Consider the following 22786-nt stretch of genomic DNA (forward strand, 5'->3'; position numbering starts at 1 on the left):
AGCTAAGGGCTCATGGAGTAGGGGATAATATATTAGCATGGATGGAGGATTGGTTAATGGACAGGAAGCAGAGAGTAGGGATAAACAGAGCATTTTCAAGTTGGCAGACTGTAACTTGTGGTGTGCTGCAAGGATCAGTGCTGGGGCTTCAGCTATTTACAATCTATATTAATGACTTAGACGAAGAGACAGAGTAATGTATCCAAGTTTGCTGATGGTACAAAACTAGATGGGAATGTAAGCTATGAGGTGGACATAAAGAGGCTGCAAAGAGATATAAACAGGTTAAGTGAGTAGACAACAAGGTGGCAGATAGAATATAATGTAGGGAAGTATGAGGTTATTCACCTTGGTAGTAAGAATAGAAAAGCAGAATATTTTTTCAAAGGTGTGAAATTTTTAAATGTTGTTATTCAGAGAGACTTGGGTGTATTGTACAAGGAACACAAAGTTAGCATGCAGGTATAGCAAGCAATTAGGAAGGCAAATAGCAATTTGGCCTTCATTGCAAGGAGATTGAAGTACGATAATAAGGAAGACTTGCTACAATTGTATAGAGCTTTGATGGGACTACACCTGAAGTACTGTTTGCAGTTTTGGTCTCCATATCTAAAGAAGGATATACTTGCCTTGGAGGCAGTACAGCAAAGGTTCACTGGACTGGTTGCTGGGATGAGAGGGTTATCCTGCGATGAGTGACTGAGTAAATTGGGCCTATACTCTCTGGAGTTTAGAAGAATGAGAGATGATCCCATTGAACATACAAGATTCTGAAAGCACTTGACAGGGTAGTCACTGAGAGGTTGTTAACCCCTAGCTGGAGAATCTAGAATACAGGGGCACAGTTTCAAGATAAGGGTCGATCATTTGGGACTGAGATGAGAAATTTCTTCATTCAGATGGTTGTGATCTTTGGAATTGTGGCTGCTCCATCATTGAATATATTTGAGACTGAGTTAAATAGATTTTTGGTCTTTAGGGGATCAAAGGATATGGGAAGCAAGGTGGGGTGGGGAGGCTGGTGTGTGGAAAGTGGAGTTGAGGCATAAAATCAGCCATGATTGTATTGAATGGTAAAGCAGGCGCGAGGAGCCATATGGTCTACTCCTGCTCCTATTATGTAACAAGGGGGTATGCATATGAGGAAAGGTTTTGATAAAACTCAAAATCTAAAGTCTGGACAGAAGATAAATACTTGTTGAGAGGTATGAAATATTAGATGGTTAGCAGAAAGCTGTTATCATGACAGTTTCAGCAGGTAGCCCAAAATCGCCCTAACTGACCGTTCAGTATATCAGATTGTGGTATTGCTAAATGCTTTGTAAATAGCTGGTTAAATATCTGCACAACCTCTACTGTTCCCATGAACTGCTCCTATGTGCTGCTCAAGATGTCCCCATGAGCCGAGTGTGGGGTATCACTGCTCAGGAGCACGTTCATTGAGCCATCCTTATGATAATTAACTGTTATGGCTGATTAATTACTAATACAATTATCATTAATAATGCAATTATCCATTCACATGCTAGATGATGCAGATTAACAATGTTACCATAAAGAAATTTGTCTCCCAGTAAGGGGACTGCCACTAAAGTGATCACTAAAACTAAACACCAGTGATTGCTATAGCTAGACTGCACTGATAACTATAATAACAGATAGTTGCAATAATTGCTATAAACAAACAGCAATGATCAGAACTGAACTGCAATGATCACTGTAATTGAACAGCAATCCTCACTATAAGTTAATTGCACTGACCACTATAAATGAAAATGTACTTATGAAATGCAACAATGTCTATTAATGAACTGTACCAATCAATATTAATGAATTCCACTGATCACTGCAAATGATTACAGGCCTCAGATAGGTTTGGTTGAAAACTGTATTACAATGGGGTAAATGAGTGATCATGGATAACAGTGGTCAGTATAAGAAGATCCATTCTATTAAAATAAGGGAGTGGGACCGAAGATAAGTGTAAATTAGAAGGAACATCTCACACACAGCAATAAATGCTTGCTGAATGTGGCAGGCCAGGGAATAGAGACAAAGGTGTTCAAAACACATTTGGATTCTAGGGTGATGAGAGCTGTGGTATTAAAGAGAGATGAGCTTTGACAGGCCAAAAGCCCCTATCTTCCTGATATTTTCATGTTCTCTGAATCTGCACGATAACTTTCAACTTTGTCTCGATCTTTATTTCATGCCGGATTCCATGCCTGGTATGACATGCTAGCACATGAGCAGAGGGTATTTTCATACCATGCAGAGCAGCCCATTCATAGATAGAACTGATCCAATTTAGCCTAACAAGCGCTCAGCTGGAATTTTGCAGAGGTGGCAGAAGTCCCACTGCTGGGGCCAAAAGTGGGGAGCGACCCCGCTTCAGCAGGCAGTGGGACCCATTTTGCCAGCAGTAGCCAATTAAGTGGCTGCTGCCGGGCTGCAGTCCTATGTAGGATGGTTGCCCACCTCCCCTAAAGAGAATCTGGCACAATTAGATGGCCAGCAGCTCAGCTGCCTCAGCAGCACCACTGGGAGAGGTGGTCGCTGCTCAGGCAGGAGCATGACCTGGGGCCTACCACAGGTAGGTGATAAATTTCAAAAGTACAGGGCTAAGTGCTGGAGGGGAAACCCCTCCTGGGAAATTATTGGGGCTGCGAGGTCTTCCACCCCTGACCGTAGGCCCCTCTTCAGGGAAACCTTCCCACCCTGGCTGCCGCTGGGAAGCCACCTCTGTTTAGCTGCCATGGCCATCTCGCGCTGCACGGGGGTCAATCGCCCCTAAATGGCCCCTAATTAGATCTTTAATTATGGAAATTGGCTGCCTGCCTCCGGTCCCATTGTTGGTAAATTGCCCCCCGGCTCCTGGGGGCCAGTAAAATTCAGCCTGGAACTCTACTTCTTTTGGTTCCAAAAAGGCCTTTATCAAGCTATCTCTGTCCCACATTTACTGTAGTTACATAAAAACCCAGAGATGTAATGAATTGTACACAGATGGGTTTGTTTCCAGGCTGAGCTAAAGCGTACCATCAGATTCACAAAAGCTGTAATGCTCTGTGGATCTGTCACAAGTTCAGTGACAGTGGCATTTACAGCATTGTCTGGGACCAATTCCAGCTCACTTCACCTTCATCTGTGGTCTTCAGCATACTTGCTGCTCCATCTACTTTTGAGCCTCCATTCATAGTCTGCTCAGCTGTGGATGTGGTCTGAGCTGGGATTCAATGCTGTTTCTTCTCCTTCATTTGTTCTCCAGCAAAACTATCTGTTTGGCTCAGTTGGTAACTTCCTGGGTCAGAAGTTTGCAGCTTCTTACTTCCTCCAGGACTAGAGCACATCATCTAGGCTGCCACTTCAGTGTGGTACTGAGGGAGTGCGGTACTGTCAGATGTGCTGTCTATCAGGTGGGACCTAAAACCAAGGCCCTATCTGTCTGTTCAGGTGAACATAAAAATCCCAATACTATTTGAAGATGGGCGTCTAGTGTTCCCTATCTCTTGGGAAACATTCATTCATTCAACAAACATCACTTTAGAACAGATGAACTAACAGTTTTTCTCAGTACTGTTTGTGGGACCTTGCTGTGTGAAAATTTAGCTACTGTGTTTGCCTACAAAAATTATGAAGTCATTTAAGAGACAGTTTGATGTTGTGATGCAGGGGCATCAGTTTCTACGGAAGATTGAGCTAGATGGGCCAATTGGCCTCCCTCAGCTCTCTTTACTTTTGTGAAATTGAACTGCTGACCACAAATTTGTTGTTTCCTACCTACAGGCTAAGGAAGAACCTGAAGTCGTTAATAATTGTTCACCCTTCCTGGTTTATTCGGACTGTGCTGGCAATCTCCAGGCCATTCATTAGGTAACTAGTTATAACTGACATATTCTATCACTTGTGACTATTTGACCGTCATTATAATAACCTTACTATAAAATCCTCGCACACACGCTCGCATTGGCTTTGTCAGTAACCGGACAGAATACTGAGCTACTAAGACATGGAGAACAGATCTGATCCCTGCCCTTTGCTGAGTTAGCTGATTTCAGCTCAGGTCACAGTAGTGGGGGTGTTGGGGGTGTGGGTAACATAGGAACATACAAATTAGGAGCAGGAGTAGGCCACTCGGCCCTTCGAGCCTGTTCCGCCATTCAATAAGTTCATGGCTGAACTTATTACTCTGCATTTCCACCTACCACCGATAACCTTCCACCCCCTTGCTTATCAAAGACTCTGCTTCCACTGCCTTTCGAGGAAGAGAATTCCAAAGACTCACGACCCTCTGAGAAAAAAATTCTCTTCATCTTTGTCTTAAATGGGCGACCCCTTATTTTTAAACAGTGACCACTAGTTCTAGATTCTCCCACAAGGGGAAACATCCTTTCCACATCCACCCTGTCAAGATCCCTCAGGATCTTATATGTTTCAATCAAGTCGTCTCTTACTTTTCTAAATTCCAGCAAATACAAGCCTAGCCTCTCCAATCTTTCCTAGTAAGACAGCCCACCCATTCCAGGTATAAGCCTAGTAACAGCAAAATACTGCAGATGCTGGAAATCTGAAATAAAAACAAAAGTGCTGGAAATACTCAGCAGGTCTGGTAGCATCTGTGGAGAGAGAAGCAAAGTTAACGTTTCAGGTCAGTTCTGATGAAAGGTCACTGACCTGAAACGTTAACTCTGCTTCTCTCTCCACAGATGCTGCCAGACGTGCTGAGTATTTCCAGCATTTTTTGTTTTTATTTTATATTAGTCTAGTAAACCTTCTCTGTACTTCCTCCAATGCATTACATCCTTTCTTAAATAAGGAGACCAGTACTGTACACAGTACTCCAGATGTGGTCTCACTAATGCCCTGTATAGCTGAAGCGTAACCTCCCTACTTTTGTATTCAATTCCCCTCGCAATAAACGATAACATTCTATTAGCTTTCCTAATTACGTGCTGTACCTGCTTACTAACGTTTTACGATTCATGCATTAGGACACCCAGATCCTTCGGCATTTCAGAGTTCTGCAATCTCTCACCATTTAGATAACATGCTTCTTTTTTATTCTTCCTGCCAAAGTGGACAATTTTACACTTTCCCACATTATACTCCATTTGCCAGGTCTTTGCCCACTCACTTAACCTATCTATATCCCTTTGTAGCCTCCTTATGTCCTCTTCGCAACTTACTTTCCTACCTATCTTTGTGTCATCAGCAAATTTAGCAACCATACCTTCAGTCCCTTCATCTAAGTCATTTATATGAATTGTAAAAAGTTGAGGCCCCGGCACAGATCCCTGTGTCACACCACTCGTTACATCTTGCCAACCAGAAAATGGCCCATTTATGTCTACTCTCTGTTTCCTGTTAGCTAACCAATCTTCTATCCATGCCAATATGTTACCCCCATGAGCTTTGATTTTCTGCACTAACCTTTGATGTTCCAATAAATTGGTTAAACATGATTTCCCTTTCACAAAACCATGTTGATTCTGCCAGAATACCTTGAATTTTTCTAAATGCCCTGCTATAACGTCTTTAATGATAGCTTTTAACATTTTCTCTAAGACAGATGTTAAGCTAACTGGCCTGTAGTTTCCTGCTTTCTATCTCCCTCCCTTTTTGAATAAAGGGGTTACATTCGCTATTTTCCAATCTAACGGAACCTTCCCCGAATCTAGGGAATTTTGGAAAATTAAAACTAACACATCAACTATCTCACTAGCCACTTCTTTTAACACCCTAGGGTGAAGTCCATTAGGACTCGTGGACTTGTCAGCCCGCAGCTCCAACAGTTTGTTCAGTACCACTTTCCTGGTGATTGTAATTTTTTTGAGTTTCTCCCTCTCTTCCATTTCCTGACTTACAGCTAATACTGGGATGTTACTTGTATCCTCAATAGTGAAGACCGATGCAAAATATCTGTTTAATTCATCTGCCATCTCCTTATTATCCATTATTAATTCCCCAGACTCACTTTCTATAGGACCAACACTCACTAATTTAACTCTTCTTTTTTAAATATTTATAGAAACTCTTACGATCTGTCTTTATATTTCTAGCTATCCCTAGTGCTTTGGGAGAGGGAGGGGGAAAATCAGCCAGGATTCCTGTTCCTCACTGCTATTCAGTGTCTCCTACTGGAAAGAGCAGGCATTAGCTCAACACACAAATTTGGTCTCAAGTTCATTGCTAGTTTACAGTAATTCGATTTTCTGATGAAGAGGATGGTGCATGAGTGGGCCTCAGTGGTAACAATGAGGGCTAGTGCACTCACACTCAATATGATGGCGAGGGATGGACATAGGTTCCCATCCTATTTCTGCCTAGTTGATGATCTGAGGCCTGTTGAGCAGAGGTGAGGCCTGGCGCCAAGTCTGCAGCATCTTCTACTGGGGTAAGGAAGAGGGTGGTCAGGCCTGGAGGATCATCAGGGAGAGTCATGCCTGGAGGGGTGTCATCAGGGAGAGTCAGACTGGAGGACAGGGGTCATCAAGCCTTGTGGGGGTTGGGGGTCATTGGGGGAGTCAGGCCTAGGGTCGCTGGGGGGTGAGTATTCAGGGAGTGTCAGACCTGGTGATCAGGGGGTCATCAGGAAAAGTTAAGCTTGTCAGGTCCCTGGTGCTTTCTGCAACCACTAAAGGGGTATTTGTAGTGGTTGTATTGCTGCTCCCTCAGCTGCCATGATGTCAAGCCAGAGAGACAAAGCAAAAGGAGGAAACTGTAAAATGCTCCAACTGAAGTAACAAGGAAGAAACACCACTAGGAGTGTAGGATGGATCAGTATTCCAAGGATTATAGTTGGTTACATTATCAATATCCTTCAGGGAGATATCAGGATGTCATATGAGGGCCAGAGGAACTGAGATATGATAAAATAAAGATTGTGCAGTTTTGTTGCTGAAGTACATTGAAAATCTCTGGAGTTATCTGTGCGAATGTTTCTTTAATTGATGTGTTTCTGTCCTGTGTTTTTTATTCAGTTTTAAGTTCATGAGTAAGATTCAGTACGCTCACACCCTCTCGGATCTGGAACAGGTCATTCCCATGGAGCAGGTGCAGATCCCGGAGTGCGTTTTACAGTATGTATCAACACTGCTTGAGACCGAACCCTGTGGCGCTTGGCAACGTTCTCAGCCAGATGGACTTTAAAGACTTTTTACACTTGGTTTAAAAATCTCCTGAAGACCCCTTCCAGTGGCTCAGTTTTCAGTATATTGCCCAGTGTGATACTGAGTTATAAAGACTAGAAGGTCTCAGGTTCAATCCGTAGTCCGTGTTCAATTAGGGCTTATTATCTTGAGGAGCAGTAAAGGTGCTCCAGTTGGCTTCAGACACTGGGCTAGGTAGGAAGATAGGAAATCAGCCAAGGTTCCCACTCCAAATATCTGTCCAGTGTCTTGGCATTATGTGGGTGTTGAGTGAGGATAGAATCAGGTTCAGTTGTGATGCGCCTTTGATTAAATATCACTTTCTAAACTCATACATGGAGGATCTAATGAACCCTGCTGAAAAGTGCCAGTGTGTGGACATTGCGTGCAGACAAAATCGAAGCACTTGAGAATGCTCACTGTCCAGGCGTACTTATGAAGACAAGATACAGAAATCATGTGGAACTGTGTCCCAACAAGGGTCAGTACATTGAGGAGGGAGGGGAAGAATATTGATATGAGATTAAAAATGATTAAATTAACATTGTTATTCAATATAGTTTAATTTTCTCCCAATGTGATCTCTCTAAGAGACGTTGGTGGCATTCGCAGCTCAGCTCTGAGTCAAAGGTTGCGCAAGAAAACCCCACTGCAGGATTTGAATGTAATCTTACGATGGCACTTCAGTGCTATTTTGAAGGAGTGCTACATTTTTGCAGGTGCCACCTTTCAAAGGAGGTGTTAAACTAGTTTGATATGGTTTGACATGGGGTATGGTGGCATAATGGTTGTGTTGCTAGATTAGTAATCCAGAAGATGAGCTAATAATCCAAGCAGGCGAGTTCAAATCCCACTATGGCGGGTTGTGAATTTAAATTCAGGTTTAAATACAAAGCTGGTATAAGTAAAAGTGACCATGTCCTATTTGGTTTATTAATGTCCTTCAGGGAAAGAAATCTTCCGTCCTTATCCAATCTGGCTAACGTGTGAGTTTAAGTCAACATTAATGTGGCTTACCCGTAACTGCCCTCTGAGGTGGTCTAGCAAACCACCTCCTCAGTGCAGCTAGAGATGGGCAAAAACTGTCAGCCTTGCCAGTGACATCCACATCCCCAAAATGAATTTAAAGAATTCTCCTGATGTCCTTGCTCAACTAACACCACTAAAAAGAGATCAGTTTCATTGATGTTTTTGGGATCTTGCTATATAAAATAGCTACTGAATTTGCATAACCATAAGTGACTGCTGTGTGTGGTGATTTGGGAAGTTTCAGAATCAGTTCCAGTCTTTCTATCTTTCAGATTTGAGGAAGAAAGAATCAAAGCAAGGAGACCCAGGTAAAAACTCTGAACTCCCTCTTTCATTGCCTCACTTTCAGTTAAGAAGAATGAATTTTTGACTATTTTGCATTAAAGTATGTTATGTTTGTTTTACTTTCATTCGATGATGTGTTTTCTATTACCACATAATTTTTGGGAACAGGATAATAAGGTTAGGCCCAACAAGTTTTTCCCTTAACTAATCTGAACCCCATGTACCTACCTACCTTGTTAACCATATCTCGCAATATATTCTCCTCCAGGAACACAGATTATTGACTCTTGAACCTGTTCACTGTTTTTCTGTCATTCCCATATATGATATTGACCAGTTGGTGCTGAGTTTTTAGGCACCATTTTCATGGTTTAGCTGGCAGGTGGAGGGCTGGATAAAGCAGCTTCAATGAGGTCCATTTGTCTGAAATATATTCTGTCCAGTTTCCTCCCCTTCTTTCCTGACTCCAGCTGGGGGACAGATTCCACAGGTACTCGCATTCTTCCAATGCCTCACACATGTGTCCACATTGTGATGAGTCGGGACAGTGAGTGTCAGCAGGTTATTTAAATGTAATGGGGAAGTGCCAGTGTGTGGACAGAACCAAACCTGATCTTGCCCCTCACCCAAAGGCCACAATAACAGGGGTCACTGGCAAGGTGGGTGACGGTAGGGAAACCCTGTTGAATTTCCCCTCTCAACCCCCATAAGATACAGTGGAAGGGATGAATTTCAGTAACTGTCTATTTTCCATGTAAGAAGATGGACTCAGAGGGGAAGAGAATAAGTTGAGGTTAGTCGAAGTTACTGATGTGACAGATTCAGCAGCGACTGTACTGTGCAGTGAGACAGCAATTCTGTTTAACAAAATTCTTTTACGTGTGTTTTTTTTTACAGGACAGAGGATGATCAGACCGTCACTGAGAAAAACAGGTGATTGTATGAGCGTACGAACTAGGAGCAGGAGTTGGCCATTTGGCCCCTTGAGCCTGCTCCACCATTCCATAAGGTCATGGCTGATCTGTTTGTGGACTCAACTCCACTTTCCTGCCTACCCCCAATACCCTTTGACTCCCTTGTTTGTCAAGAATCTGTCTCCTTCTGCCTTAAAAACATTCAATGACCCTGCCTCCACCGCTCTCTGGAGAAGAGAGTTCCACAGACTCTCTAAGAGAAAAAATTTCTCCTCATCTCTGTCCTAAGTGGGAGACCCCTTATTTTAAACTGCCCCCTAGTTTTAGTCTCTCCCACAAGGGGAAACATCCTTTCCACATCCACCCTGTCAAATCCCCTCAGGATCTTATATGTTTCAATCAGATCACCTCTCATCCTTCTAAACTCCAATGGATACAGACCCAACCTGTCGACCTTTCCTCCTAAGATAACCCTCCCATCCCAGGAATCAGTTGAGTGAACCTTCACTGAACTGCTTCCAATGCAATTATATCCTTTCTTAAGTAAGGAATCAAAATTGTACACAATACTCTAGATGTGGTCTCACTAATGTCCTGTTATATTAAAGGAAAAGTTTATAGATTTTCTCACAATCTGTGAGGAAACAGTGAACCATCTGAAGATTAGTTTGAATGGAGCTGATGCAGAGCTATGATAAAACCAGAGGATGTTGAAAGTGCCCAGCAAGCCAGTCAGTATCTGACAGAGAAAATTAACGACAGATTTTAGATGGCATTTTTGTAGCTTGGCTGTGTTGGAACTAATGACATTTTATTTCTCTCTAACTCAGATCTGGAGCTGCAGCTGAAGAGCCGGAGTAAAGGTCTGTATCTTGTAGTTCTTAGAGTGTCACAATTGGGCCAGATGGCCCCCTGCTATGCTGCATCATTCTATTGTGAAACTGAGAGTGAGGGTGCAAATGCAGAAAAAGTGGCATTATATCCGGAAATGTAACTTAATGTAAAATTCTTCATATTTATATCACAACCCTTATGCCCTATACCAGCTTCCCCATTAAAGTTACACTCTTAAGCTAGCAATTAACACCCTTTCACCTGTTGGATCTTATTTAAATCCTTCCCAGAGATCTCTCTGTAAAGCTCCTACCTCATACCCCGATCCAGGCTTGCCTCACCTGTGGACTCGATTTCTCCAATGCTTTCTTTGCTGGCCTTCCATTCTCCACCCTCCATAAATTCCAACTTGTCTAATATTATGCTGCACCTATCCTGACATGCACTGAGGTCTGTTTGCCCCCCTCACCTTGTCATCATTGATTTACATTGTCTCCCTGTCTCCACCGTATCGAATTTAACATTCTCATCTTCAAATCCCTCCACCGCCTTGCTGCATCTTATCTCTGCAAATTCCTCCTCGAGTTCTTCAGTCTGCTGCCTCTGTCCTTTTGTTTATCTCCCTCCCTTTACCTCGCCACAATAGTGGACCATTCAGAATCCTTGGCCCTGCCCTCTGAAATTCTGTCCTAAAACCCTCTGCCTTACTTCTTTTCTCGTCTATCTCTTTAATATAAAGCCCATCTGTTTAATTAAACTTTGTATCACCTCTGCTAACCCTCCCATCACATTTAGCCCTCAATCTTTCATCAATCTGGTCCCTTCCTGTTTAGAGTGCCTTCAGATATTTTCTCTGCCAAGTGTGTTATATAAATTAAGTGATTTTAGAGTTTGCGAATTGATGTAGATTTCATATTTTCTAAATCTTCTCTATCCAGAATTCTTCTATTGGTCCCTTTGATTCTTAATTATTTCAAGTCAATATAAATTCTTGGCAGTATTAAAGGATTCTGGTGCTGAGAGGTGGTGTAATCCTGCAGTATTCAGTTTGACCAGCAAGGGGAGCTAATCACATCAATTCTGAATTCCAGTACTCTCAGGTAGTTGGAATTGGATGCTATCCTACAGATTGTGCTTTTCTTCTCTTCATGTCTCTCCACCCAGATGGTGCTCTCTTGATGCTGCTGTGTTCTGCAGACTACCGACAGAAAGTCTGCAGGAAATTCCCAATTGATTTTCTCAACAAAGAAGCTGACAACTGCTCCCATTCCTTTATAAAGAGGAATCCGTGTCTGAGAGTGAAAGGAAACCATGAACTGTAACCCTGTACCCCTAAGCCACAGCTCTACACCATTGTGCATCTCTCTGATCAGAGTTTCTTCAGAAATGCATTCCAAACAAATACAAGAATCGAAATTTCCTTATCTAATCCACATAGATGCATTTGAGGGGAAGCTGGATAAGAACAAGGTAGAGAAAGGAATAGAAGGGTATGTTGATGGGGTGAGATGAAGTAAGGTGGGAGGAGGCTTGTATGGAGTATAAAACACTGGCATAGATCATTTGGGCCAAATGGCCTGTTTCTGTGCTATAAACTGAGAGATCAGATCAGCACAATTTCTAAAGTATAAAATTCTGGACCACAAATTTAAATTACTTTTCAGAAACATTTTAAGGTGTATTATCTTTGAAAGAAAAATGTTCTTCCAGGCTAAAACTACATTATAAAATCCTGAGCAAAGTGCAAGTTAGAGGGGACAGTTTAAAGTAAAGCCCCACAGTGATGCATGGCAAAAAGAACAGGCACAGACTTTTGTAAAAAAGATACAGTGTTCTTATTGTTCAATGTCCCCTTTCGCCCTGTCCAGTCTCTCACTGGCTCTGACGTCGAGTATCTCACTGATGTGGCCATTCTTAATGTATGAGTTCAGACAATGAGTGGAACCAGGAGTTTCCACTGTGGTGGCATCACAGCTGACCTAATCCTGCCCCGACGCAACATCACTACCTGTGCATTTTCCACCAGAAGTCGCTGCATAATGATAATAAGTGAGAACTGTAGCTGACTTTTCTTTCCCCCCCTCACCAGCTTGGGGAAAAGCAAGAAAATTGTGAGGGAATGGGAAATAGGAAACTGTTTAATTTTGCTGTCACAACTGGGATCATCTTGGTCTGTATAGCAGTGAGTTTGTTACCAGGGTATTTGGGAAGCTGACATTCATACATTAAATATTGAAGTTCAAGCTTAAATATAGAAATTCAGTAATGGTTTTTGTAATATTAAGAATTTTGACCAAAGAATGATCTGAATATCTTTGATTTAGGAAGTTAAGCTTCGCATCAAAGGCTGGAATTCAGAGAACTGATCTGAAAATCGTTCTGTTTTAGGAAGTTAAGAAGCTTCGAGTCAAAGGCTGGAATTCAGAGAACACTGGATGAAGTTTGTGACAAGAAAGTTCTTTTGAAATAATGTGACTGAGGTTGATGGTTATAAAAACTTGACTTTCACTCTCTGCCACTGATTCCAGGATTCAGGCAGCAGGCACTGGGCTCCGAGTTCACCTGAACTCAGTTGCCCTTAATCAGGCCATTTTAACATGACATGGGGCTTTAGGTGTTATACTGCCTCATGAAAAATATGTATGGTATAGTCATAATTCTATTGCCAAAAAAGTACCCTTTGCATAGATGTTGGGGAATCATTTAGTCCCTCCAGTTCCTCCCCTCCCCTTATTTCCTGAAGCACTGACTATTGCTATGCTGTGGGTTTCATGGACACCGACCTCCCTCCAGCACTGCAATCGTGACCATACTTCATTAGCATAGACATCAAGTGTCAGCAGGATAGTCTACTGTGGAGGTATCACACCCAGGCTTTGTTCTCTCCTCAGCTGACACTCTTGCACCTGCTTTACAGCAGGAGTCACTGGATAAAAATCCACTACTGGCTGAAGGCTGCAAGGCTTCCAGGTGAAGTGAGCTCTACGTGTTCTTAACCTGCTTCCCCTTTATTAAAAGGCTTCACAAAAGGATTCTCCACCTTTAGCAGCAATGGATAATTCAGAGACTACAAGGATGGCCAGTGTGGAAAGGTTACATTGCTGCATTAGGGTTTGGAGTTGAGGAATAGTAGAAATGTTTTACAGCATTTGACCAGTGGTTATCGGAGGCTGCCTTTGGTACAGAGGTGGAACATTGTTGTATTCACCAGCATCACCCTGATAAGCATTAAATATAACAATGATTAGACTGTGGGGAGTCACAACTAATCCATCATCTAACATTACAGTGATCTCAGAAGTTTTAGGATTCTTCTGCAAGACAAAGTAATTAAATTACAATTAATATAAAATGCTGCCCCTGGTGGCTGGGTTAGTTCACCTGTGGTGTAATCAGGAAGCTATCTGATTCAGTCCCTGGCTTGTGCTGAATTAGCTGGGGTGGCAAAGGAGCACGACCATTGGCATCTGTGCTGCTAATTGGGGTGGGGGAAGGGTTTGAAAGTTGGTATCTGTCAGATGTCCTGCTCCTGATCAACGTCCAGTCCTGCTGGCAAATGTCTGGGAAGTTAGGGGAAGAAAAGGGTGGAGCTCAACTGATGCCCTCTATGATCGAGAGCAAGTTATTAAAGGGCGGTCAGTGCCCATGAAACCTGTTTGCAGCAAGAGTCAGTGCTTTGAGAGGAAGGGGGAAAGAATCAGAAAACCACAGAAATGCTGTTTCACTGGATCAGCTAAGGTGAGAGTGGAAGGCAGGACTGCCTGGAGATTAACCTGTTGTGGAGGCAGAGAGTGAGAGCTGACTGATCAGGGTGGACGTACCTAGCTGACAGTCAGATTTGTCAAATAAGTTGAAAAATGCCCAGTTGATGGGTTAGTTACTGCAAGTATTTTTGTTTGTTTAAATGATTATAGTTATAATCATCGTTCACAGTTAACACTTTAAATGTGTTTGTGTACAGTTTTAAAACATTTTTTGATTTGGTCTTTCATTGTCTCTAATTTTTCAGAATTGTCTAGTTAAATTCAAGCTCTTGTCTAAAATGCTTGCTCCCTCAGCTGCAATGTGAACAGCCCAGTGTGTACTTAACAGCTGCAAAAATTGTAAAACTTGCTGGAAGTATTTGCCCCACATTGTAATCTTAAAGACAGCATAGTGATCTTTTGCCTATTGTCTGTTCCAGAATTTTGTGGAAAACTCTTGTGAAATCCCTTGAGAGATTCTTATTGCACATCTTACTGTCAAATTTTTTTCATGTCAGTGTTTTTCAGTGTCTGCCACAGGCTTTTCTTAGGAACGCTATACCGGTGAACAAAAGGACACCTGTGATTGCCCCCAAACCGTGGAGCTCTTGGGTAGAGGAGAAAACCAAGAAAATGAATAATTCCATTCACAAATACGAAATCATAATACTGGAGATGCTGAAAATCTAAAAAAGAAAATGCTGTAAATATGCAGATCAGGCAGCATCTGTGGAGAGAGAAACAGTTAGCATTCATCAGAACACCTCCTAATAGCATCCTGTTCACCTCGTCACTGGACATGAGGAGGGAACAGCAATGCATCCCAGCTCTGTTGATACTCAACAGTCTTTGAATGGAGCCCCCAAGGTAGATGAGGTAGTGGGTCTGCCCAGTGCCACAGGCTGCAAATGGCTACTGGGCCACATTATGAATTCTAGTTTTATATTTATTTCATAGATTACCAGGGAGGGTGCTTGAGGCAGGACACTGGGACTGATTTAGAAAACAGCTACATGGTGTGAATGGTAAGTGGTAGAATTGATATTCTGGAAGTCTAAAATTAAATAGGCTGAAGGGCCTTCCTCATCCAAACCCACTGTATAGTCTTTAGATAACTCTGTCTCCTACTTGAGTTTAACTTTGTGCTAGAACTCTTCTAATTATACAGATTGGGCTGTAGCAAGTGAAATTTACATCTATTTTATATTTTGAATGAAGATGAACTGTTCAGTGAACTAGATAGACAGTAAGGATTAGGATTGGTTAAAAATTTAGGTGGGTTGGATTGAGGCCCAGGAAGTCTCTCAAGCTTCTAATACTCAGAATATAGTAATTTTCTGCCTCCTCCCCCATCACCTATGTTCACCAACAGATTTACTGCTCCATGGGCCTTTATTCAAGGCCTGACTAGCTGTGGGATTTTAACCAAGCTAAGATTCAAGGTGTTCCTTCCTTAGCCAAAGGGAGTGAGGGACTGGCAGAAGGCAGGATTCTCCCAGCGTCCTTACAGAAAGGATCCGAGTAAAATAGAATTACGGGTTCTGTAGTTTTACTCCTCCCATTAAAAATCCTTCCCTGCACTTGGCAAATGCCTGTGGCAGCATGACTGAATACAGCAACTTGCTGGGTGGGAGAATCATACGTGTGGACCTCAGACGCACTTCGTGGAGTAGTGTGTTGCAGCATTCCCGAGTGAGTTACTGGCCGGGGTTGGGGCCCTGTTTACAAAATTAGTGACACTGTTAATGTGAACTGGACATTTAACCAGTTGATGCCTAATGTTACAGCTATTCAATGTTCTCAGTTGTTATAACAATAAATGGTTGGCACAGTTGCTGTGTAGTCACGGTTAAGATGGAGCCTTTCTTTTGGTAAAATTAGCTCTTAATCTTAAAACTGTTACCTCTGATATCCCCCAAGGATCTGCCCACTCCTATTTCTCATCTAAATGTTGCCTCTCAGCAACATCACCTGAAAACATAGCATTAGTTTTCACACGTAGATTGACGACACCCAGCTCTACCTCACCACCACCTCTCTCGACTCCTCTACTGTTGCTAAATTATCAGACTGCTTACCTGACATCCAGTACTACATGAGCAGAAATTTCCTCCAATTAAATATTGGGAAGACTGAAGCCATTATCTTCGATCGCTAGTCACCAAGTCCATCTTTCTCCCTGGCAGCTGTCTGAGGCTGAACCAGATTGTTCGCAACATTGGTCTTATATTTGATATCTGAGCTTCCAACCAAATATTTGCGCTATTAAGACCACCTATTTCCACCTCCAAAAAACAAACACCCAGCTCTGCCCCTGCCTCAGCTCATCTGCTGCTGAAACCCATATCTGTGCCCGTAGCCTCTAGACTTGACTATTCCAAAGCACTCCTGGCCGGCCTCCCACATTCAACCTTCCATAGACTTGAAGTCATCCAAAACACTGCTGCCCGTGTCCTTACTCACACCAAATCCTGGTCACCCCTGTGCTCGCTGACCTGCATTGACTCCCAACTAAGCAACACCTCTATTTTAAAAAATTCTCATTCTCGTTTTCAAATCCCTCCATGGCCTCACCCCTCCCTATTTCTAATCTCCTCCAGTCCCAGGTTCCTCCTGTAAGACACCCATTTAAACCTACCACATAAAACCATAGAATGGTTACAGACAGCTGAGAAGGCAACCATTCGGCCTGTCGTGTCTGTGCTGGCTCTCTGAAGGAGCAATTCACTTAGTGCCGTTCCCCCACCTTCTCCCCATAATCCTGCACATTCTTACTTTTCCGATAATAATCCAATTCCCTCTTGAATGCCTTGATTGACCCTGCCTCCACCACACTCTCAAGCAGTGCATTCCAGATCCTAACCACTCGCTGTGTAAAAAGGTTTTTCCTGATGGGCCCCATTGCTTCTTTTGGCAATTTCCCTATTTACTCTGTCCAGGCCCCTCATGATTTTGAGCACCTCTATCAAATCTCCTCTCAACCTTCTCTTTAAGGAAAACAGTCCCAACTTCTCCAAACTGTCTACATAACTGAAGTTCCTCATTCCTGGCACCATTCACGTGAACCTTTTCTGCACTCTCTCTAACGCCTTCACATCCTTCCTAAAGAGTGGTGCCCAGAACTTGTCGCATTTCTCCAGTTGAGGCTAAACCAGTGCTTTATACAAGTTCCTTGCTTTTGTAGTCTGTTCCCCTATTGATAAAGCCGAGGATGCTGTATGCTTTATTAACCTCTTTGATCAAGCTTTTGGCCAACTACCCTAATATCTCCTTATACAGCCCAGTGTTCAATTTTGCTGGACAAGACTCCTGTGAAGTGCTTTGGGACATTTTATTATGTTAAAGTCACTATGTAAACACAATTAATTGTTGTTCTTTACAATGTTAATCCACAGCTCGGTTCCAGTTTACACCTAGCAGTTAATGGCCTGAATTTAGCTCATCAAACCTACATCAACCAGTTTGGATTATATTAGGAGTTATACCACCAACCTCCCATTGCAATTTGCATAAGTTACTAGGTGAATAAATTAGCCCTTCTCAATTATCAAAAGTCAGGCAACAAAGTCCTGAACTTACAATTATTTATTAATGTTAGAACCATAATTAGCACTAATAATTAGTAGATAGGGTTAATTAACAAAATAAGTAGCATTGGCTACAAAGGTAGTTCGGATATATCATTTCTGCTCTAAGATGGATCCTCATTAGTTAAAACGTAAGTAACTTTGTTCTTCCCAGGCAAAAACCTTCTGTTCTCAATTATTTACATTGCAAATTTTTGTGCACTATTTCTCACAGTGGTTTTTGGCATTTGCTTACAATGCAAATGTTTTATTTTTCTCTTCCTTCCGCATATCCCTTTTCAGTTATTAACATGGTTATAAAAATATTTTATATCCCTTTACTTCCCATTCTGGGTTTGGAATTCCTGTTGAAAAATCCAGAGCAGTGCTGAAGCAGCCCCATGCAGAACTGCCCAGGAAGACTTCTTTGACTGTCAAATCTCTGGTGAAGTGGTGATGAATGGAGTGAATGCAGGCTACATCCAAGGAGTTTATAAATCACAAGATAATTATGGATTAGGAGGTTCATTTGGTCTATCTTAATTCATTCAACCAAAAAGAATCTAAAGCACACCTTCCCCTCCCCATTATAGCATTCAATGACTGGTTAGATGATTCCAGGGCTTTTGCCTCCATTACTCTGGCTGAAAGTCAATTTCACACATCAATTGCTCGTTGTGTGATTAGTCCTAAAATTATCATTTATTACTTTGAATTGATGTTCCCCTCTTCCACTTCCATAATTTAAAGTAATCTATTCAGAGTTTACCCTGGATCCTAACAGCCTTTCATCTTGAGCTTCATTACGAACTTTTAGTATACCACATCTTAGGGCTTTCTGCACTCGGGATGTCGCCTCTGAGTTAGTCAAGGTGATGGGTCAGGCAGGATCTTCCTGTTCTGAATGCAGGCTGACTGCTTTTACCCAGGTCATTGTTATGCAGATGATTAACTCCATTACTTTGTATGGGATGGAAGAATGATTAATGGATCAGTACTTGCCAATGCTTGTCATCACTTTTTTGGAATATGGGCACATTCGCCAGCTTCCAATCTGTTGGTACCGTCCCAGTTCCAATCGACTTCCTCAATGATTGTCAGTGCCTCACAGATCTCCTCCATGGTCTTGCAGATAAATACCACCTATCTTGAAGCATGTAATAGTTTTGAGCTCTTTTAGCCTGTTCAGGACTTGCATCTCATTTACACTTTAGTTTGGAGAAAGTTTGTTGCTGATCTCTTGCCTTGTGAATTATTGGAGGAAGTAATCCTATGTTCATCCTCAGTTTCAAGCCTATTTTTACCCCTTCTCTGACTGTCCTCTTGATGTTGTGATACTGAAAGAATGTCTTACTCTTATGTTTAGCCTCAGCTGCTTTGCTTCTTTCCAGGTCTCTCTCTGCCCCTCTAATCACCCCTTTAACATGTTTTTGTATTTATTTGATTCATTCCAGTGAACTGCAGGATTTGTAGAACTGTTTCTCTCTGAATCACACTTTTAATTTGTTTCTTAATCCATTTAGGGTCATTTGTATGTAGTCTAAACTTGCTGACCTACAGACAAATGCAAATTAAAAATCAGTAAAGTTTAGCCACAATGATTTAATAAAAACCATTATTAATCACACAGCTATCAAATCAACACTTGCTAAGAGCATAACCTATCTGTACAGATTGAAATCAAAGAAACGCGTCACTATACCCAACACCAAACACACTTCCCTTTTCCAGCTGTCTCCCCTGCTGCCTTGAAAACACTGACCATATAGTTCTATGGGCCTCACCCAAGTAGTTATTATTCACATAACAGCCTTTGACTGTTGGCAGGCTACGCCTCCATGAGGGCATTTCAGCTGATCCTTTAATGGCCACATACATGCATTTTCCAGCAGGGTTACAGGATGGCAATCTGGGAGCAGGAAGCCTAACCCAGATCTCGGCCCCTTAGCAGAACCCTGGCTGAGATCACCAAACCCAGTATAGAGTAGGGGTTGAGGCTGGGCATTTGCTGGTCTGCACAGTTCAGGCCACAACTGCTTTAGCCATCAGAAAACCACAGTTTCATGTTTTAAAAGATACAAAATCGGTAGCGAGACAAGCATCTGCACCAGGACTGTGATAGGAGATCACACCAATTCCATTTGTCAAGTCTGATCTGGGCAGTAGGCATGCTACTTCAGCAGCTTGGGGGGTGGTGGGAGTGGGGTTGTGGGGGTGGGGGAGTGGTCGGGGCAGGGAAGAAAAATCAATCAGGATTGCCAATTACTTTCCATCAACCTCTCCTGGAAAGGGTATTTCTATGGACAATGAATAAAGACAGGATTCCACTGTGATACCCTTTGTAGTTGAATAGGCTACTGGACCTCAGTCTGGATTGACATGAAAAATGGTCACTCCAGTCGGTACTAGAGGGCAGCTGGCACTCACTCACCGTACCCCAGTGAGAATCACTTCCTGCAGGGCAGCAGGAAATAAACTGCCGGCACTAACCACCTACGGTTAGAAGGTGCCTCTGACTGCAGTGAAGTGAAATCTGGAAGGAGGACAAATGTTTTCATTTAAATTGAAAACAGGGTGCAGATAACTGGTTTCTATCAGAATTAACCTAATTCTACTCAGCTCTGAGCTTGTTAGGTTTCATCAAGCTCATCACATCCATGCATGGAATAAACCTGTAAAGCTAGGAATTGGAGGCCTTTGTTGATGGGCACGAACTGCATATTAAGATCTAAATATAGAGAGGAAAACCCAGTACTCAGATATGGTGTGTTTTGTGTTTAGATAAGAGGTGTTGAATATAAAAACTTCATCTTTTCCACAGGAAAAGTACTCCATCTCTGTGCCAATTCAACCCTTATGGGTGGCTAGGCACCTCTACACTTTCACTGCTGTGACATGTTCCAAATTCAGTTTAAACTGATATAAAAGGCTCATCGGCCTGCTAGCCATGCAGATCCTGAGATGTATTTAAAGATCGACTGCCCCAGAGTCATGGGTCCACAGCACAAAACTTCTCTTGTGATGCTAATTAATAATCTAACTCAGGTCAGTGTTGAACAACAGGATAATGACAAAGTGGTGTGGATGGGGGCATTTTGCTGGGATTGGGGCTGGGGTACATTTTGGGACAGTGTAGTGAGAGCTCTACATAGGGAGTGGTGGCGGCGGTTGTATTGGCACTGGACCAGTAACCCAGAAGCCCAGGGCATTGCCCTGGGGACATGGGTTCGGATCCCACCACAGCAGAAGATAGAATATGAGTTAAATTAATACATTTGGAATTAGAAAAAGCTATTCAAGATAGAATATGAGTTAAATTAATACATTTGGAATTAGAAAAAGCTATTCTAATAATGTTGACTGTTGTAAAAACTCATCTGGTTCACTAGTGTCCTTTAGGCAAGGAAATCAGCTGTCGTTACCTGGTCTGGTGTAAATGTGACTCCAGGCGCACAGCAATGTGGTTGATTCTTAAATGCCTTCTGAAATGGCCTAGCAAGCCACTCAGTTGTATCAAACCGCTACGAAGTCAATAAGGAATGAAACCGGACGGACCATCCGCCATTGACCTAGCCAAAGGAAACGACAACAGCAAACCCAGCCCTGTCGACCCTGAAAGTCCTCCTTACTAACATCTGGTGTTTGTACCAAAGTTGGGAGGGGACAGACTAGTCAAGCAGCAGCCTGAAATAGTCATACTCACCGAATCATACCTAACAGACAATGTCCCAGGCATCACCAACACTGGGTATGTCCTGTCCCACTGGCAGGACAGATCAGTAGAGGTGGCGGCACAGTGGTAGACAGTTGGGAGGGAGTTGCCCTGGGAGTCCTCGACATTGACTCCGGACCCCATGAAGTCTCATGGCATCACGTCAAACATGGGCAAGGAAATCTCCTGCTGATTATCATCTACCACCCCCCACTCAGCTGATGAATCATTACTCCTTCATGTTGAACACCACTTGGAGGAAGCACTGAGGGTGGCAAGGGCGCAGAATGTGCTCTGGGTCAGGGACTTCAATGTCCATCACCAAGGGTGGCTCTGTAGCACCACTACTGACCGAGCCCTAAAAGACATAGTTGCTAGACTGGATCTGCGGCAGATGGTGAGGGAACCAACAAGAGGGAAAAATATACTCGTCCTCACCAATCTGCCTGTTGCAGTTGCAACTGTCCATGATAATAGTGGTAGGAGTGACCACCGCACAGTCCTTGGGGAGATGAAGTCCCGTCTTCACGTTCAGGATACCCTCCATCGTTTTGTGTGGCACTACCACCATGTTAAATGGGATAGATTTCGAACAGATCTAGCAATGCAAATATGGGCATCCATGGGGAGCTGTGGGCCATCAGCAGCAGAATTATACTCAACCACAATCTAAAACCTCACGGCCTGGCATTTCCCTGACGCTACCATTACCATCAAGTCGGGGGAGCAACCCTGGTTCAATGAAGAGTGCAGGAGGGCATGCCAGGAGCAGCACCAGGCATACCTCAAAATGAGGTGTCAACCTGGTGAAGCTACAACACAGGACTACTTGCATGCCAAACTGTGTAAGCAGCATGCGATAAACAGAGCTAAACGATCTCATAACCAACAGATCAGATCTAAGCTCTGCAGTCCTGCCACATCCAGTTGTGAATGGTGGTGGACAGTTAAACAACTAACTGGAGGAGGTGGCTCCACAAATATTCCCATCCTCAATGATGGGAGAGCCCAGCACATCAGTGAAAAAGATAAGGCTGAAGCAGTTGTAACAATTTTCAGCCAGAAGTTCCGAGTGGATGATCCATCTTGGCCTCCTCCTGAAGTCCCCAGCATCACAGATGCCAATCTTCAGCCAATTAGATTCACTCTGCGTGATAACAAGAAACGACTGAAAGCACTGGATACTGCAAAGGCTATGGGCCCTGACAACATTCCGGCAATAGTACTGAAAACCTGTGCTCCAGAACTTGCCACAGCCCTAGCCAAGCTGTTCCAATACAGCTGCAACACTGGCATCTACCCGGCAATGTGGAAAGTTGCCCAGGTATGTCCTGTACACAAAAAACAGGACAAAACCAATTACCGTCCCAACAGTCTACTCTTGATCATCAGAAAAGTGAATGATGGTGTCATCAACTGTGCTATCAAGCGGCACTTGCTGAGCAATAACCTGCTCAGGGACGCTCAGTTTGGGTTCCGTCAGGCCCACTCAGCTCCTGACTTAAATACAGCCTTGGTTCAAACATGGACAAAAGAGCTGAACTCAAGCGGTGCAGTG

General features: G+C 43.0%; 1 protein-coding gene across 7 annotated transcripts in view; it reads left to right on the forward strand.

Moving 5' to 3' along the window:
• LOC137351740 (caytaxin-like) overlaps positions 1-15772 on the forward strand; it is a 76216-nt gene extending 60444 nt beyond the window's left edge. For 6 of the 7 annotated variants that reach the window (XM_068016518.1, XM_068016520.1, XM_068016517.1 and 3 more), the window contains 6 exons: positions 3784-3870; positions 6978-7076; positions 8447-8482; positions 9357-9392; positions 10204-10236; positions 12532-15772. In XM_068016518.1, coding sequence (XP_067872619.1) covers positions 3784-3870; positions 6978-7076; positions 8447-8482; positions 9357-9392; positions 10204-10234 — 289 coding nt within the window. In that variant the 3' untranslated portion in view covers positions 10235-10236; positions 12532-15772. The remainder of the gene's footprint in view (positions 1-3783; positions 3871-6977; positions 7077-8446; positions 8483-9356; positions 9393-10203; positions 10237-12531) is intronic. The other variant, XM_068016523.1, reaches the window with a different exon arrangement.
• Positions 15773-22786: the final 7014 nt, after the last annotated feature.

Source organism: Heterodontus francisci, chromosome 36 (assembly GCF_036365525.1).
Source record: "Heterodontus francisci isolate sHetFra1 chromosome 36, sHetFra1.hap1, whole genome shotgun sequence".
NCBI classification, from domain to species: domain Eukaryota; kingdom Metazoa; phylum Chordata; class Chondrichthyes; order Heterodontiformes; family Heterodontidae; genus Heterodontus; species Heterodontus francisci.